The sequence below is a fragment of the Grus americana genome, chromosome 6 (assembly GCF_028858705.1).
Source record: "Grus americana isolate bGruAme1 chromosome 6, bGruAme1.mat, whole genome shotgun sequence".
Taxonomy (NCBI): domain Eukaryota; kingdom Metazoa; phylum Chordata; class Aves; order Gruiformes; family Gruidae; genus Grus; species Grus americana.
Genome location: NC_072857.1, coordinates 12,695,862 through 12,715,694, shown reverse-complemented (window position 1 = coordinate 12,715,694; position 19,833 = coordinate 12,695,862). Strand labels below are relative to the sequence as shown.

At 41.8% G+C, this 19,833-nt stretch overlaps 1 protein-coding gene across 1 annotated transcript in view; it reads left to right on the top strand.

The window, feature by feature from the left end:
- The window catches only part of PDIA5 (protein disulfide isomerase family A member 5), a 102,862-nt gene that overhangs the window by 35,810 nt on the left and 47,219 nt on the right, over positions 1-19,833 (top strand). Inside the window, exons 6-11 of the mRNA XM_054829584.1 lie at positions 706-798; positions 2,082-2,142; positions 5,954-6,021; positions 10,619-10,710; positions 10,815-10,886; positions 15,362-15,498. Of these exons, the coding sequence (XP_054685559.1) occupies positions 706-798; positions 2,082-2,142; positions 5,954-6,021; positions 10,619-10,710; positions 10,815-10,886; positions 15,362-15,498 (523 nt within the window). The remainder of the gene's footprint in view (positions 1-705; positions 799-2,081; positions 2,143-5,953; positions 6,022-10,618; positions 10,711-10,814; positions 10,887-15,361; positions 15,499-19,833) is intronic.

Below are 19,833 nucleotides of genomic sequence, written 5' to 3'. Positions count from 1 at the left end.
GGGTAAAGCAGTTATAAAGTATTCATGCATGTGTACTCAGCTTGTTGAATATGGGAGCTGCAAAATCATAGTGTCTCGTATTTCCCACTTGTCACCTTTGATTCTTACTGTCCTACAAAAAAAAAAAATCCATTGAGTGCAGTTTCTAGGTAGATGGGTCATAGAAGGAACTATTGGTGGATTAGTCTTCTTTTGACCAAATAAGAGGTTTGATGTTTAAGTGTTAGCTTCATTGCTTTTGCTCACAGCGAGTGTCCTTCCAACTGCTCCTATTGGATTCAAAAGTTACTCAGATATGGTGAAGGGCATGGGAACCTGACCTCTACGTAAAGAGAAATCTTTCCTGCTAAGCCAGGGAGTAGCTGTGGAAGTATTGCAGATCTGGTACGATTGAAACGAGTTCTCTGAAGGATCCTTGAAGCTACTGTCTGTATGCTGGTCTACTTCCATGCTGCTTTCCCCAGTTTTGTAGTGGAAATGGGAACTAGTAAGTTGGGATACCAGTTATGAGGAAGGTACACACCCATGTGTCACAGTTCTGCAATAGGAGAATTGTGTTCATCTGCATTAGAGCAGATGACTATATGAGTAGAAAAGCAAAGGCACTAATTGGATGGGGTTTGCATGACAGCATGGAGTTGAGATTGGATGTCTCATGGTTTCCATTCATTTTGCTTTAAAAGCTTCTTTCCCTGTTTGTTACAGTCTATGGTGGCCTTTCTCAAGGATCCAGAAGGTGCTCCGCTGTGGGAGGAGGATCCCGAAGCCAAAGATATTGTGCATGTTGACAGTGAAAAGGTATGTTAGCTGGATAGGTGTTCTATATGTTTTATAAATATGAGATGAAGGGAGCGTGTATATTTGTGTTAATTCTTAATGAAGCACCACTATTTCCTTTCTTTGGAAGGGAAGTTTAAAGCACCCAAATTGTTTTAAGTGACTTGACAAAGTTTGTGAATTGTCATAACTATAAAGTCTCCTGCTTTCCACCTTCCTCTCCCCTACATGTGGCCATGATATTAGTCTGCCAGCTACACAGCAAGTATCAAAGCATTGTGGATGGTGTGGCAGAAGATTTCTGTTTGTCTCGGGCAAGTGCAGCAGCTTGCAAGATGCAGTCACTGCAGGATACAAGTAGGAGGTCAAATGCTGCTCTTGCAACTGCAGGTTGTCATTGAACCTTGGGTTCCTTCATGTGCCCGAGGTTGTCTCAGGAAGCCTGGAGCAGGAAGGAACAGGATGCAGATCTTAAGTGATTTAACCTTGTACAGTAACTGTCCTCTCGGTGTTAAGTGGGAGAGCAGCAAATACAGTGAAACTTCCTTAAAAATCCAGTGCCACCACAGAGCTACCCATTATTTTCTCTCTAATATAATCAACTTGGTCTTTTGTATTAGTTTTCTAGTCTATAGATTTTTAAAACTTTAATTGATTGGGCTCTAGCTGGTATTTCGTAAAGGGCCTTTTCAATTTTCTAGCTTTCATTTTTAATATTAGAAACAGTTATTTTGACATTCAGTTTTTGTAGGAAGATTAATTTTTAATGTTCACCCTCTGTACTCTATTGCAAGCCTTCCAATGGTTGCATTCAATTTGAAAACTTCATCTGGTTTCTCTACGACACTGGTACTGAAAAATCTATTTTCATGGCTTCTCATAGCTCTGACAAGGTTTCATAGTGTGGAAACTGAACTTGGTTTGTTTATTATTGAGTCTGACTTTTTGAATTAAGAGTATGGCTTTTTGTATGGGTCAGGGAAGAAAAAGTTTCCAGTCAGAGATTCTGCAGTGAGAATAAACCAAGCCATGCAACTTCCATGTCTGGACAGTGAAGACACTGGTCCAGGATATTTAGCAGGTATTCAAATCTGTAGTAAATTTTGCTGTCGTCTTTTGAGTTAAAATTGAGCAAGGAGAAGAAACTCAAGTGTTGTCTGTTAGGAAAGGTGACCTCTCTTCCCTCAGATAAATGAGCCTGTATTCTATGAATACATATATTACACTTTAAAGTTGTAACACAGATAATAAGAGGTGTCCTTGGGTATAGGTCTGGTTTTATTTTTTTTTGGTTCATTCCCTAGGAATTGAGAAGGCTTCTGAAGAAGGAAGACAAACCCCTTCTGATGATGTTCTATGCCCCATGTAAGTAACCCAGCATGTCCTGTCACCTCTTTCTCCCTTCTCCACTGAGACATGTCCGAGTAGAAGCCTCATCTGAGCTTCACTAATGCCATCTTGTCCCATCTTTATCATTCAACAACTCCTGTCATTCTGCCTGTTTGTCCTCAATTTTCCCCTAGTTGTCCATTGCTTGTATCCTAGTCTTGCCTCTTTATCTTGTGATGATGACTTGCTTATTGTTCTTTTAAGCAGCTGCTTTCTGTAATTTCTTTACCCATTGTCTTGTATAGATTTGTGTTGTACAAGACAGAAACACTGTGTGCTGAGTGTGTGAGTGTCAATACATCTGTCTGAGAGTGCCTAGCCCTCTGGCCTGTACGGAGCTGTAAGTGCAGATGGGTATTGCACACGCTTTTTACCTTTGCAGTTCGGGCCATAGCATAAGACAAGTTGGTTCAACACAAGCAAAAGATCTCCAGAGGAGACCATGGAGTTGAAAAAACCCAACGTATTTGTTCTTTCTAACTGCAGACAGATGGAACAGCGCAGTGGTCAGGAGCAGGAATACCTTTCCTGCTCCATCCAGGAGGCACACTGGGTGTTCCTACCCACATGGTCAGGAGTAACTTGAGTGCAAGTGGGATTTCATGGCAGGAAGGAAAGAGAAGAGCACATTGCAGTCATTGCATTTCTTTTGTGACTTTGACTTTGTATGGCTGCTATCTTGTCATTCATTGGCTGATTGTTCCTTAATTTTGCAGATTTACAACTGCTTTTTTAGTGTTTCCTGATGACTGGTATATGAGAGGCTTTGTAGCTCTTCAAAACAAGATAGTGTTGCACTGGAGCTGTTGCTCAGCTGGAAAGCAGGGGAGCCGTGAGAAAGGAGTGAATGTGTGATCTAAGCTAGAAACGCTGCCCAGCGCTGCCCTGATAGGGAAATTGATGTTAGGTACCAGTAGCTATTTGTTGGCCTAGTCTCTTTAAAACTGTGTCCCGTGGCAGCATTATCTGGTGTTTCTCAGTGTATTTTCTCTTGTAATTACTGCCTGAAACACGGTTCTACCTTTTTAGTCTCACCTGAGTACTGCCAAAGTGGCTGGAATTGCCCAAGACTTAGTTTGATGCATCAGTAAGAGGGTGGTTTTTTCCTTTAATTAAATTAGTTGCAGCTCCATGCCTTCAGACTCTGCAGCAGGATGGTCCTGCATGGCCCAGCATAGCACGTGGTTGCTCTGAGTCAGTGCTGCTGCCTTAGCATCAGTGGGAGACGATACGCCTGCTCTGCCTGTAAATCACCCCTTCAGGGAGAGTTCAGCTGCAGAGTGCTTTCACAGTTTACCTGTATCATGAATAATTGTTTTCCACAACTGAGTCTCTTCCTGAAATGTGTCTTATCTAACCCTTCGTTCTCTTTGAACCATTCCCCCAGAAACCCTCCTCCTTCCAGTTTTTCTTCTTTTGAAGTGGCAAAACACCTGCTAGTCTTCAGTGCTGTAATACTTTTGCTGCTTTCTAAACTGCTGTGAAGGAAGCCTACTTGTAAGTTTTTTTTTCTCCCCTCTGATTTCACAATTCTTAACTGCCTCATCTTTTATTTAGCACACGAGACTTTCTGACTTGGATCTTGTCCAATTTTTCTTAGTTGTGTTACTGGAGACAGAATACATCAAGCAGTTGCATTAAAATACTGGCTTTGGGCAGCTGAAGTTACCAGTTTCTTACATACAGGTGTTACCTTTCAAAACTGGGAGCAGCAAATCAAGGCTGGTCACTAAAGGAAATTCTGCTTTTCTTTACTTGCGAGGGGTGAGTTAGGGAGGTCTTTGGCACGAGAAGACATCAGAGACTTTGTCTGGGAAGCTACAGGGAAGACAGCTGCATTATTTCTCTGCTTTGTTGAAAGCAGGGGCTTTAGATTCATTGTGGTAGATTCATAGGAAATGAATAATACGTGCTAGTGCAGAGGGAGATGAAAGTGACTGCAAACTTAAATGTAGTTTCTTTAATATTTCAGGAATGCTTGGTCTGGGTAAAATGACTGAGAGCAAAGGCATGCTTTCCTTAGAAGATATTACCTGCCATTTGGAGACCATTTGCTGTACTTTCGGACCTATATTATAAAGTTAGACAGCACTAAATATGAAAAATTAGGCATACTTACAGGCATTCAGATTTATTTAACTGTCAAAGACTCCTGCAGCCGACAGTCTGGATTTGGCAACAGAAAGGAGCTGTTTATAATGTCATTGAAAAAAGGGCTTTCAAAATTGAGGTGTTATTAGTATTTCCACTAGTTATGTGTTTAATTAAGCCTGTCCTTTTGAGTCAAAATACAAGAAGAAAGAACAGAAGAAAATGAGGGGGTTTTTGAGGTTACCCTTTTATGCCTGTATGGGGGTATATGTGGCTTGACAGCATCCTGAACAGTATAAACCAGAAACATGTGGGCAGGAGAGGTTGTACTGAAGTGGGTTTGGGAGCAGTGAGTGGAGGCAGCAGCAGAGCTGGGAATGAAAGGGCTGTAGGGGTGATGGTTGGGTGCAGGTGGCTGGTACGTGCCTGTGCTCCAGAAGGAAGTCCAGGGACCCATAGTAGGTTGAAGAGGGGAAGAGAGAGAGATCGATAGCTGAAGGAGTTCAAGGCTTGAGGCTACTGAAGAGAGAAGAAACAGGATCCAAAAGATGGTGTTAACAACTTGTATCTTTTGATGTCTGTCCAGTGGTTTGGATGAAGCTGCAAGACCTCAGTGGGCCTCAAATGAGTGGTCTGTGCCCACCAAGAAATTGTCATTTTGACAAGCACTAATTTAACAACCTCACTGGCAATATGAGGAGAGAGATCAAAGGTGGAAAGACCACAGAAACAAGAGCTATCTTCCCTCTGATTAAGGATGTTCTTCCCAGGCATGCTGATGTGATCCTAACCCAGTAGCTGCAAAATCAGTTCCTCCTTTCTGGAAGATACTATCAAAACTCTTGTCTCTACACCAGAATAAAAATGTTGACTACTGTCCCATGCTGGATTCAAGCATTTCCACAAAAAGTGTTTGAAGTGCTTGGCTGCAGCTTGCTTGCTTTCTTTCATGCTGTCTGCGCTCCCACCCCTTCCCATGTGCATGCACGTATTTTACTTGGCAGGGGTGAAACCTGCTGCTTACAAGGTGATTTAGTGCTAATCTGCTTAGCGCTCCAGAGCGTCATCAACAGCTCTTAGCACACTCCAGCTATACACTGGTAGTCTTCCTCACTTGCCGTTTGTCTTTTCTTCAGCACATAGTTATTGTATCTTACAAGGGCTGTTGCCCCTTTTGAGTTATGTCTTCTCAATTAACAGAGCACTGTGTACCTTTTGATGTCTGTTTAATGTGTTTAGGAAATGTGTCTCAAATGAAGTTCAAAGACTTGTTAAGCTGGGATGAATCTGAAGTACCTCCCTCTCTCCCTTAAAGACCAGAAACACACAAAGCTTTTTTTTGAGTTCACAAGCATGACATCTTCCATTGACTTTGGAAATGTGAGTTTCATCTTAAGTTCCCCTCTGGACTCAGCTCAGAGCCTGAGGAATATAAGATGGTGTTACTCCACAAAACTGGGATGATAAATGATAATGAAAATGAATAGCATGAAAAACATGCAAAAATAGCTGCATTTAACAAGAAGTTACATCCTTAGAAAATAATAATCTAATAATTATTTAGTGAAATAGGTAAGGAATTTTAAATTTTTTTATATTAAAAAAAAAAGTTGTTTCATATGCTTTGGAACATAGATCCTGTAGAATAGTCTGAATAGAGTTGGTGCATTACTTACACAATTTCTTTTTTTATTAGGGTGTGGTGTTTGTAAGAGAATGATGCCATCTTACCAGCAGGCAGCCACAGAACTGAAGGGTAAATATGTAAGTGAGAAGATAAGACTTATATAAAATTTTAAAAATCCTTTTAACACTTTATTGTTTTGAGTATTTAAAATCACCAATACTTAATGAAGTGGGGAATCTTTAAACAAGTCAAAATAAAACAGAAATGAATGACTCTGTTCCAGATCCCTTCAGGACTCTCTCTCTTGTTTTTTATTCTTTTTAAACTTTTGGAGAATGAGGTATTAACTCACTTGCCCTTTAAATCCAGTGTAGTTCTTGCCATGGAAAAATGGTCTCTGACACTATGTAGTTTTATGTTTAGCTTCTAATTTGTGAGTTTGAGATCATGTTGGTAAAGATAAAGAAACGTTTGCCATAATGGGTTTGATTGGGTTTTTGGCCTGATGTTTCACAGAGAGATTAAGGATGGATGCCCTTATAGTAATACGCAATCCACTTTTTTAGTGGAGAATCACAGTGTCATGGGAGGGGCATTTCCTTACATTTGCAACTGATCATCCTCCTAGCCACTAACCATAAACTTTAGTAAAATCTTATAGTTTTAATATAGCTCTGTCAACAAAGTTAGCATTCATACTAGATTGAAATGAAAATTAGTTTTGACCATAATAAAACTCATCAACAACAGTCACAATAATTTAGTTGCCTGTTTGTACCAATAAGGCATATTGGTCTCTCTAAGCAAGCTGAAGGCACTTCTCAAGTCAAGGTTTTATAATGTGTTTAATGTATAATTTATATGATACCAATAATACATGAGTGACAAAGAAATAGGATTGTTGACTCATAGCTTTAGCTGGATTTGGTCTGATCCTACCTGTTGGATCATTTGCTGTCAAGTTTACAGGTTTCCTCGGGAGAGGCGGCACGTGATGAGGAAAAGATTGAAGCACTGTGGTTCATTGCTCGGGCAGCTCTGGCCATTGCTGCTCGTAGCACCGAGTACTGTCAGACTCCCCCACGTTCTTGCCACTAGTTGTTTTTCAGAAGTGTTTTCTCTAAATCCTTGTTTGCTTAGGGCTGAAATGAGTGGGAGTTGTTCAAATTTATTTAGGACATGGTACACCCCTTGAAGATATTTTCAAGAGCATTTTTGTCTAGCTGGGCAGCGCTCTAATGCCATCTCTCCTTGGCGGAGCGTGCGTTGCAGCCTTTGGGAAGGCACTCCTGTCTTGCATGGCGGGTACGTTGCAAGGCGTGGGGTGGACGGGAATTAGGAATGTAAAGAATCACCTACAGAGGTAGTGCCAGAGAGAAGGCATGCTGCAGAGCGCTGTGTTCTCCTCCAATTATCCCTTCCTTGTCCATGTGCAGCTCGTTTTATTAAATTCAGACCGGAGGATTGAAACTCCAGATCTATTCTAGTTTGATTATTTCCTTCCTCACTAGGAAGTGGTTTCTGTAGATCCAGGCTAATCCTGCACAGCTGAGTGACAGGGCTGTGGCACAGCTCTGAGGCTGGCAGCTCAGGTCAGGGATGCTTTTTGCACTGGAGTGTTTTTAGTGCAGGATCAGTTCAGAGGAAAGTCCAGTTATGCCACTGCCACCCGTGTCTTTCAGAAAAATCAGTCTGCTTGTCTAAATTTGACCTAGTTAGCTTCCTGAGTGGGATGTGTACACAGTTTGCCATTTCTAAAGTTAACTGTGCTGTACTCATCATAAATTATCCATGGGGTACCTTAGAGTGATGTTGACCTCCAGATCAGACTTTGCTGGAAAGTTTGATTGGTTTGTATGAGCTGAAGGTTTGGCCTTTTAATCTGACCTGTCATTAGCTGTCAGGATGTGCCAGGCTCAAAAGCTATTATTGCTATTATATAGCAGGAAAATGAAGTACAGTATTGCCTATTTAATAGGTCGTAAAAATGAAAAGGTGAATTGAACCTGTCGTTGGTTGCTGTGTTCTCTTGGGACTGGTTGTTTCTTGGCCCAGTACTGTTACTGAGAGGAAGGCATGGTGGCTTTTTCAGTGTTACATTTGGTTTAGATCTTGCAATTCCATTACACCCAGTGCGGAAGGAAAAAAGAGGCTGCGAAACGCAAGAGGATGGCTTATTTTATCCTTGGCATAAGAGATTCCTATGGTTTGTGAATAGGGTGGGCTCTGGCAAGTGACTGTCACTGATACACTATGACCCCAGTGAGGGAGGAACTGGTGATCAGCAAAGCACTTCAGCATCTCCTTAATGCCCGTGGACTCCATGAGTGTGCCAGAGTGCTTTAGTAAGGACTGCCTTGATCTTATGCTCAAGCGCTTTTCTCCTTTGATGCTTGTCTTTCGGTAAAATCACGAGACTTCAAAAGCATGAAGTTCCTACTCTTATTTCAGATATCAGATAAAGGAAGCCATTGTTTAATCTGTTCATTAAACGTGGCTCTAGAAGGGCTTCAGCTGGTGGTGCGAGGTACCAATTTTGGAGAAATCCTGTCAAGAAAACTATGAAGCAAGGGAGGGATCGCAGGAGAACAGGAATGGTCAGAAGCCCAGAAGATGTGGCCAGCTAGGAAAGGTTCAGAGTCAGTTCAGGTTTATAGGTAGCATGGTGGAGAGCAGGTGAGTGCTGAAATATGTCAAATGTCACTGCAGAGGTGAAAGGAATAAACTGATCTTTGTGTCTGCTCTGGCTGTTACAAGAGGTAATGGTCTTAAATTGCAGTCAGGGTCATTCAGTCATTTGCTAAAAGCAAATTAGCTAAACAGCTGGCAGGAGCAGCTTAGGTATAGAGGGACGATCCTGGCTTTGGGTAGTAGCTGTATTCTGATGGTCCCAGACAGCCTGATATTACATAATTCTGTGATTATAGGCCAGCTAAAGCTGTTAGTTTTGTCATTAAAAATGAATCCCATTGTCATAGGCTTTTCGCTAATTATGCTTCATATGATGTATGAACACCAGAATGAGTCCAAGTTACTATCTTGTATCAGGCTGGGTGGACACAGTGAAATTGTAGTAGAATATCTGAAATGGCCAGGAATGCCCATTTAAAACCCAGGAAATCCTCTGAAAGTTCACAGTCAATGTGAAATATGGTAGACTGGTGTTTATGAGGGAATTAAAGAACCTGCTTCTCACTGTATAAAGCAACTACAGTGTGTTGATCCTATTGCGTTTACCTACCCTCAAGTTGGTGACATAGAGGATAAGGGAAGGGGAGAATTGGGTCTAGATAGCTCATATGAACTAAGTCAACCTGGTTGTTGGAACTACAAGGAAAATTCAAAGTAAGAGATTTGGCCAGCCAGTATAAATCCTATTTCTGTATTCTAATCGGTTAGCTTTCCTTTATCCTTTCTCAGGATAGGGGAGAGAAGACAAAGTATCTTTTTGTGGCTTTCCAGCACATTCTTAGAAAAGGTTGACCTTCAAACGAGGATTTTCTGCTTTAAGATTTATTTCATGCTGGCTCTGAGCACATTTGGTTGGTCTGTGCAGTTCGCTGCAGTCAGGAACCTGGTATTAAATTCTGATGTGGTATTTCAGCTGGAAGAAGAAAATACTGGTTTTGGAGGGGAAAGGAGGAGGGGTTTGGATAAAGAATCTGCTGCTAAAATGATTTAAGCCATCAATGCAATTAAACTAAGTTAATTATGAAGTGGTATCTCAGCAACTCACTGGTTGAACATTCTGACAGCAGAATGACTTCTGTGTGAATCCCACACCCACAGAAGCTCAGAATCAGTCCCATCTTCAAATTTTCAGGTCAGAATTTTTTGGAGGATAATTGGACAGGGCATAGGGTAAGTCGCAGGAGCCCTGAGCCTGAAGCTCGAGGTGCAGGCTCTGGAGGTAGAGGATGGATTGGGATAGAGGTAAGGAAAGGGAAGGAGAGGCTTTTGGTTTCACTTGCTAGTCTGAAAAGCTACTATGCTTCTGTGCCCCTCTTTTGATATCTGTATGACAAGGTTAATTCTTAACTCTCATTAAACTTACCTGACTAATAAGGTAAACATATTTAAAGTGCATAAATGCCACGTGGAATTTCCTGGGCTCATGGAAATAGGGCACGTTTTACTTTCACATCAAAGTAATGCTGATTTCCCCTTGCCATTCAGTAAGTGCATTTTTGAGCTGGGATAATGCCAGTGTTTGGTTGGTTAGAGCTTCTGGACGTTAGCCAAGATGGTAAGTCCATTGCTGGAGTGGAAACCAGAGGGATGAGGGTGAAGATTCTTGTGTCCTAGCTAATGTTTGGATGCGAACTAAGCTATGTAGTTGCAGAAGATGGGAAAAAAAAACCCTAGTTAGGCTTGTAGCTTAAAATCCAAATATGCAAAGAGCGCAAGTAGTACGATGGAGAGAATTCCCTTCAGGTATTTCTGTTAGTGGGGGAATAAAAAGAAATGGAGACACTTCTAGAGCAAGGAGGAGGTGACAAGCTGATTGATGCATGCTTTCTGTGAACTAGACTCAAATATTGCTCTGTTCCCCTTTGCACAAAATCAGAAAAACTTCACCGCCTTTTACAGAGATCCCCTTACTTTACATTGCTGCAATATGAATGAAATCAGAATCTGCCCAGAATTCAGTTCTTTTTACCTAACTCTTTAAAAAAGTTTGTAATGTTCCTGCTGTATTGCAAGCATCAATACGATTATGCTCTGTTTTTTCAGGTTCTTGCGGGGATGAATGTTTACTCTGCTGAATTTGAAAGGATAAAGGAAGAATACAATGTCCGGGGATATCCTACAATCTGCTATTTTGAGTCAGTTATGTTTTGCCACTACTTTAAAAATCATACGCTCAACTGTCATTGCATGTTCTTATCTTCCAGGGCAAGGACTAAACCTTGTTTTCTTACTTTAACAGGAAAGGAAAGTTCCTGTTCCACTTTGAGAACTATGGTGCTACTGCGGCAGATATAGCAGAGTGGCTGAAAAAGTAAGGCATTGAACTTCATGCACTCCACCTTTTATGTACTCTTCATTATTTACAGAATGTAATGGTTTAGGAGCAGCCATCACTCCTTCCTTCCTTCCCTCTGCTCAGAAGAGCAAACAAAACTGTCCTGCTGAGATTGGCTAAACGAGTACAGAGAGATTGCCTAATGTTTGGTTTTTAGCATGCATGCCTTGCATTTTACAATTGCATTTCGTCTGCAGTAGGAGGCTGTGGACCAAAATAATGCAGATACACAGATCTCGGCTTCATTAAAAATGCCAGCTTAAACTTCCAGTGATCTTGGGTGCCTGAACTTAATACCTTGCAAAAGGTCTGACTTTGGTTGTTTTATTAAAAATGTATATACCAAGTGCACAGTTCTCATTGGTTCTTCTGCCTTTAGCTGGAGCCCTTAGAGTATCTTGCAGAGACAAAATCGGAGATCAAGGCACCCTGATTGCTAGTCATTTTTACAAAGTCTGTGTTTCCTGTCATGACATGAAGTGGTGTTGAAAGCATCTTGTTCTACCTAAAGAGAGCTATTTGCAGTCATTAATGTTTTGGGGCCTGAATGAGCCTATGGGACTAGCAGTTGAGAGACACACAGAAAAGTGAGTGTGTGTATAGTTGCTCTTCAGCTGCTGCAAATCAGCACATTGTCAGTGAAGCTGGTAGAGCAGCTGGAGAGTGCTGAGGTAGTCTGGTGATGGAGAAATACCATTAGCAGTTAGCCCTGGCTCTTGGGCATTATGCCATCTCTGTACCCTCCCTTGTTTGCTGCAGCCACAGAAATAATCTTGAAATGAAGCTAATAAAAGGAAACAAACGCATGGGAAGGAACAGACAGTTGCAAACTATTGTGATACTATGGCTCAGCAAAATTAGTTCAGAATAAATATGTTTTACTGTACTAGTGGCGCTATGCTGGGGACATGCATATGGTTGCAGGCAGCCCAGGGTCTTCAGCAGTGGTAGGCTAGGTGCTTCAGGATTGGGAACCCACGAACAAAGTGACAGCAGCGTTCCTGTTAGCATCAGGAGGTACAAACACTGCAGGCGAGTACTGCCCGGTGGATCAAAGAGGAGGAATTTAGCTGTAGTCTTTAAGCCTCATTTATTCCATTAAACCTTCAGATATGAATGATCGAGATGGCAATTCCAGCAATACTGACGAGATGATCAGCCCTTGGACCAAGGATATGACTTCATCACCTGCACTTTATTATGCTTTTCAGTTTTGCAAGGAAGTGGTTATCTCATGGCTACCACATGTGAAACATTAGATGTTTGGGTTTTTTCCCCTGTCTGCCCACATAATATCCAGATAATCCCTGTAATATGCAGTGCCTTTATATCAGTGCTGTCACAGCAAGTGAACGCAGCTACTGGAGGCAAAGCAGAACAGCTGCAAGCTCTTTCCAATGATAATCTCTGCTAACAAGCCACTGTGGGCTTTGGCTGATATTCCGGCAGTCCAGAGCTAGACAGCTGTTTGTCCTCACTTAGTGTATGCTGATTAGTTTCCCAAAAGATGATCTAAGCAGTAGCCTTCTTGCCCCTGTTTTGTATAATAAGTACAACTTTTAAGGAAAGGATATTGAGAAATTATGCATACTTGAATTTTGCCAGTAATTGATGTTGCAATTAAAACCGTATACGGGGTAAATCTGATCTATGCATAATATTATATTATGCTGAGGAGTCTGCAGTACTAGTAGTCAAATGGTATGGCAAGGGCTTTAGGAAAGCCAAAGAGTGTAATTAGATAGCTGCAGGGTGTATAGGCTGTATTTCAGAATAGTATAATATTAAAGTCATGTCAGGAAGTCATTCTGATGCGAGACATTACTCTGTGGAGCAGGGGCACAGCAGTGCCAGAGCGTACGTGGAAACTCAATGCGTTTTTATACTGTGCATGCATGTGCTGTCATCGTAGATTCTTGAAAGAGAATCCAGCAGACATTGAGCCATATGAAATGACCTATTTTTTCTGGACACTATGTACACAGTGCAGTAAAGCAACTGGTTTCCCTCTCCCCCTTCTCTGTTTTTTCCCATCTAAATGTTACTGGTAAAGTGCTGAGAGTGGTTGATCTGTGCTAATTTTTGGGGAGGGTGTGCTATAACTTAATAAAGGTTAGAATTATTTAAATTATCGAAAGGATGTTTTCCATGTTCTTTTCTCTCAGAACAAGAGCTGCTAGTTTGGAGTGCTCCAACACTTTTACTACTTATTGAAGGTGCTTCTTTCTTATGCTGAAGTGTGCTAATGCATCAGTCTTACAGATACTTAACCTCTCTTATCTCCCTAATAGGCACTAGCTACTATCTTAGGGAGCTTCAGATGTTTTTCATGAGGTGATACAGAGAAACCATCATACAGCTTTACTCCAGCACACAAGCATTATTAGCATGAGAGATGCTATCTTGTACATACCACAATTCTTTTTCCTTTTTATTTTTTTAATCTGATACACAGCTGTATCAGCTTGGATGGTAGGCAACTCAGGCAGCTTCTTGCTGCCTTCAATAGCTGCTTAGTTTGTCTTGCTGTTTTTGTAGACTCCTCTCAGGCCCTTCCTTAGCACCAGCTACTCAGTTAAATCAAGAACTTGTTCTCTGTTCTTAATTGAATTAGCTCTTGATAACTCTTCCAGACTTCTGTCATCCTATTTTTGGTCTTCAGGCATTGGATGTGCCTTGTCTCAGTTTTAAATGACATTTTAGATTTTGCTTGTTGCTTCTTCCAGGCCTTGAGGTGCTTCTTACCAACTCCTGTGCAGGCTTATTAGCATGCACAGCATTTTAAATTGGGCCATTTGAATAAACATCCTGTGCCCTGCTTTACTAATTCCTTACTGAAATAGGTCATGCCAGCCCCTGCTAAACACAGCGTTCTCCCAGTGCTTTGTAGCCACTGTGTCATGTTCATCATGCTCTGCCTACTCAACCCAACTCCCCTTCCAAATTCATTGTCACGGTGTTTTCTGGAAAGCCTTCACCCTGCCAGGATACCTGCAGAATATTGCTCTCTTACAGGCTTGGCAACAAGCAGACTGATTATCTGTTAAGCTTTTAGAGGGTAAACTCTTGTGGAAGGGGACCTGCCTCTTTTTCTCTCTTGGCTGCTTGGCCGAGTGCAGCTCCGATCTTTGCTTTGATATTTGTTTCTTGGTTCATTTATCATATAAGCAGCAGCAGAGGTGTGCATCACAGTTTTGCATGGATTGCTTAATATTCTTGGATCATACCCATTGCTTACATCAATAGAATTTGCTATCTGAATCTGTGTATCTCTCTACTGCTTTTTTTATCAAACTAGGCTTTCAGCCTAGAAACAAGCAAGACAGGATAAATGAGTTATCATCCGTTTGCCATTCCTTGTTCCAGGCAACTAACACAATAACACATTTTAATCAAAAATAGTAAATCTGCTTTCACCAGACATGGGGTCACATTCAGACCTCTACTTTGCCAAAGAATTTGGGGAATTTGGGGGGTATTTGGAACTCATTACTACAACTGGCAAGGATAAAATAGCTTCAAAGTCTGGCTCCAAATGTTCGTATGTTTGGGTGTCCTTTATGTGAACATTGCTTTAATAAATAAAATGTCAATTAGCATAGTTTAGTTCACAGCTGCCAAATTCTCTTTTCAATGTATGTTAATGAAGGCCAAGAACAATTGTTTAGCAGGATGATGAGCACTGAACTGGTCCAGAGGAGCTTGGGTTCAGTTTCCAAATTTGCCACCATGTCTGAGTGGTCTTTCTAGCTCTGATCCATCAAAGATGGTTAAACTCATGTGCAATCATAGTGAAGTCAGCAGAACATGTCACTTACCTTTTAGGTTAAGCATGCAGTTGAGTAGCTTTGCTGAATTAGGCCTACAAACCCACTGCTGAGTGAGGACATAACGATGCTTCCCCAGGTCACAGTGTTGTTCGGGATAAAACTATATTCCTGAGGAAATGGTCTGTGGTCCCAACACTTCACCACCTCCTTTCTCTGTCAGCCCTAATCGTGGTGTCAGTATTCAAGGTGACTGGTTAGATTGATTGTTTCTGCTCACTACTTTTTTCTTTCATTTGCAATGGCTCCTGTGAACTACAGAGTATGAATGCTGTGAGAAAGGGAGCATCCTGCTGAGGAGGGTAAAGGAGTAACAGAAAAATGCATCTGATTTCTATAAGGGAATAACCAAGCAGTCTGGTTATCTCCTCGCTCCATCCCCTTCCATTACTGATCTGTCCGCATGAGTTTCTTGTGGATTTTTTTTTATTCCTCCTCCAGTTTTATCTGAGTTTCAGTGCTTATGAGTTCTGGGTGGGTACAGTTGTGGAAGCTGTTCAGTATGGATAGTGTGTCATACCTATACAGACATCTGCACAAAGTGGTTGCTTGTAGTCTCACTTGCCAAAAATGCCGTCTTAGCACCAGAGAGCTGCTTTTTAGCTGTGTCTGTTTGTCTTGTAGCCCACAGGCACCTCAGCCACAGGCTCCAGAGACCCCCTGGGCAGATGAAGAAAATGTAGTTTATCACCTGACTGATGAGGACTTCGACAAGTTTATAAAAGATCATTCATCTGTGCTAGTGATGTTCCATGCACCATGTGAGTTTGTTTTTTCTATTCTGTACCCTGAGCCAAATGCTTGCTAACAAAACCAGTGATGACTTTCTGTGGAGGTTTCATAGAGCCATGAACTCAAAAGTCCAGGCTTTCCTTGTTTGTGATGATTGTTAAATACACAAGGCATGAAATATTTGAAGTTGCTGACTTCAAGTTTAGGACGGAGATGTGCTGCTAGAAGAGACATTTTGTAAGCTGAGTCAAAACATAACTGAAGAGTGTAATGATGCTTAAGTAGTCTGAGGACTCATCATTTTACAGCATGATTTTCCATTTCCAGCTTGTCTGTGTTGTTTGCTTTCAAAGCAGAGCTCTGGTTGATTGAGCAACTCAACTTGAGAACTGTGAGCTCCTGAATCCTTGATCATGGCTGCTGATGTGTCATTCTGAGCATTTTCACTCCTCTGCTGCAGATTGTTCTCTGGCAATATGAGGTGGTCATTACGTATTGTACTGAAGTATCCTAAAACTTGATCTATCATAGAATCATAAAATGGTTTGTGTTGGAAGGGACCTTAAAGACCATCTCGTTCCAACCCCCCTGCCATGGGCAGGGACACCCTCCACTAGATTAGGTTGCCCAAAGCCCCATCCAACCTGGCCTTGAACACTTCCAGGGATGGGGCATCCACAACTTCTCTGGGCAACCTGTTCCAGTGCCTCACTGCCATCACGGTGGGAATTTCTTCCTAATATCTAATCTAAATCTCCCCTCCTTCAGCTTGAACCCATTACCCCTTGTCCTGTCACTACACTCCCTGATAAACAGTCCCTCACCATCTTTCCTGTAGGCCCCCTTTAGGTACTGGAAAGCTGCTATAAGGTCTCCCTGGAGCCTTTTCTTCTCCAGGCTGAACAACCCCAACTCTTTTAGCCTGTCTTCACAGGAGAGCTGCTCCATCCCTCTGATCATCTTCGTGGCCCTCCTCTGGACTTGCTCTGACAGCTCCATGTCCTTTTTATGTTGGGGACCCCAGAGTGGGATGCAGTACTTCAGGTGGGGTCTCATGAGAGCAGAGTAGAGGGGGAGAATCCCCTCCCTTGACCTGCTGGCCGTGCTTCTTTTGGTGCACCCCAGGGCACAGTTGGCCTTCTTGAGCTGTGAGTGTGCATTGCTGGATCATGTTGAGCTTCTAGTCCAGCAACACTTCCAAGTTTTTCTCCTCATGGCTGCTCTAAGTTCAGAAAGTCTCCAGAACTTTTGAAAACTAATGCAGATCTGGTAGTAATACTACTTACTGTTTGACTGAGAATGCATTAGGATGGGGTTTTTTTCATGACTTGACATTTTAGCTTGAGCAATAAAATGCAGTGGGTTGCCCGGGGTATTGCCTTCATAAAGCTGTTCCAGCCATGTCACTTTCACGTTGTCCTCCTGTATGCTGTTGGGTGGAAGAGTGCATTAACCACTTTGTTCACCTAGGATGCAAGTTTTTTCAGCTATGTAGCTGGGTCTAACAATTCTTTGTGTCTGTGATGGAAGGTTTAGGCTCAAATCTGCCTACAGATTGGGTGATACACAGCTTCTGTCTCCTCTTGCTACTGTGCTGGCAGTTGCACTTGGGTGAGATGTTAATTTTCATGGGCATAGATTTGAAGGTTAGGGCTCTGGAGGCAGGCTGTGTGTTCACAGGGTCTTGGCACAGAGGCTGAAATCCTGCTTCCCTTTAAGCCAGCAGGAGTTAGCTCCAAAATGCCTTTTTTGAAGGTCTGCTCGTAAGACTCATTTGAAAAAACATACCATAATGAATTTCCTTTGCCCAATGAAATGTCTAGGGATTTGATCCACTGAAGCAGGTGACTGGCTGCTGTTTTGTCACTGTGTTCCCTGGATTATTTGTACTAATGAAAGTGGGACCGGATATTAACGCCTGGTCTGAAAACCATAGCACAAGTAGCAGAACTGATGAAGCCTGGTTTGCTCAGGAGTTATACTTCGTTACTCAAATCCTTCCTTCCCCCAGATTTCCATGCACCCCGGCGCGCAAGCGACAGCACGGGCTGCTGCTCCTCAGGAACTGTACGCTTGTTGGTTTGGCTGAACAATGCACAATGGCTTGGGATAAGTGTCCTCTCTCTGTAGCCCCGGATCTCTGTATATTTACAGAGTTTTAGTGGTATTTAAAAGCTTTCTTGTTCTTGGAGTTCATAAATGGGCAAAGGAGTCCAGTCATGTATTTGGGAGGAAGAGAGGGAAGAAATCGATGGCTGGCACTGCAAACCTTATTCCTTTAGGAAATCAGATGAAAAATAGATGAATACACTCAACTACAATCCATTTTTTACAGTAAATTCAAGTTAGTTATAAATCTGAACAGGGCTCTTCAGTTCTTAGTTTTTTTTAACATCATCTAAAACACAAATGCAGTTTTTGGCGTAATGATATTGCGTGACCCATTTGGTGAGGGGCACTTCCAGCTAGGTATGTTTTGTAGTAAGGAGCATTCTGTGCTAAGGTACAATAGTATTTTGGCAAATGCTGTTTTGAAAGTAAATCAAATGCCTGAACTGGGTTTTGCAATCTCCTGATAATGTGTTCCAGCTGCTTGGAATTGGGATAAAGAATGTTACTTACCAGAACTCCATTTTAAATGCAACTTGAATATTTGGGGCATTTTATTTTCATTCAGGTGGTAGTGGTATGCCTACGTGCAAAATCCAGCTTGTCCATGTGTAAAAGATCTGTGTTTGTAAAAATCCTCTCTGGGCATCCTCAGCAGAGTGTGTAAGACTTGCAAACTGATTAATGACAGACAACTATCATAAACAGTTATTTCCATGATTAGAAGATCTTCTCCTTGCACTTTTTAAATGTGCTAATGGAGTAATTTTATGAATAGCAGGAGATAAATTACTCCAGTAAAAGAAGCGGTAAAAATGGAGGACATCTTACTTATTTTAACCTCGGTATCTTATGATGAGAAAGTTACTTCTAAAAATTATGTATTAAAAAAAATCGCTGAAACAGATGTACAAAATTGGCCCAGAACTCAGGATATACTTCTGTGTAACTAAGAATAAGCAAGGGGATTTCACCACTGGCCTGGAATTAGTAAGTACTTAAAACCCTGTGTCACCATGCAGCGTACACGTGACTTGGAGTTTTTCTAACATATTGTCAATCTTGCGTTCATGAGAAATTCTTTTACTAGAGGGAGAATTCTTTCAGTGATGCTTTAATTGCATAGTCAGATGGCCAACACATCAATAGAGTGTAGTATTAAAAGATGTGTGGGGAATTGGAAGCCCCTTAGGTACCCTACCCCCAAATGCTGAAGATACAGCTGAACCAAATGCATCCCTGTTAAATACCTGTGAACAGCAGAATTAGACACTGTGATGAATGTGGCCAGTTGTGTCTCCATGCCTGTGGCTACTAATGATCATCTCTGAGGACCACACTATAATTATCTACAATCAGTTGCACTTAGTAGCCCAATTAAAGGCATCACAGCATTTTGTGTGAAGTGCAGCCTAGCATAACTGGGTTCAAGTAGAGCAGCTACATGTGATTTAAACACATCAGGAAGGTCTGCAGCATGCAACTTACACCTCTTGCTATCAGAGACCTTATACCTTTTCTGCAATAATTTAGCACAACTATTAATCAGAAGATGTGCTGCTTCGAGTCGTTACTGCCGGCCCTGAGAAACGTGGGTGAGTGTGGGTGGGCAGAATGAGTTCATCCTGCTTTTCTTTTGCAGGTCAGTAGGGACACGAAGCAGGATTTTTAACCTTCTGAAACTCCTTTGTAAAGCCCTTAAGAGGATGTTCAATATATCTGAATATTTAGCATAGGTAAACAGCAACTCAGCCAGCCAGGAGTCTGAAGGCACTCTCCCTCCCCAGCCATCTGCGAAGGGCGTGGAGCGTTGTGCTCCTTATTCAAGCACTTTGCTGAAATTTTGTAATTGCTGGTGGCAAGCATAGTGTTATCCCGGATATATCCAGACTGGAGTCTTGCAGACAGCAAAAGTGTTTTTTCCATGTGTTGCTGTTGTACCCAGAAACTTCAGTTATGAACTGAGATCTCCTGCACTATACAAAAGAACAAATAAATGGCCCTTTCCTCCAAAGGATTTGGAGTTTTCACTTGGATTGATCATATTTGCTAACACGAGATAGCACAGTTATGTTAGCAGGCCTATTTCCGAGTCTGTAACAGCAGATGTATTGCACCAACCAAAGCTATTTCCCTACCATAACATAAATAAAGGCACCTGTGCAGCTTGTGATAGTCTTGTGTAGCAGTGAGAATAAAGATGCCATGTCCGTATGTGCTTCTTGATATCTGTGCCTACAGCTGATCAATGTATT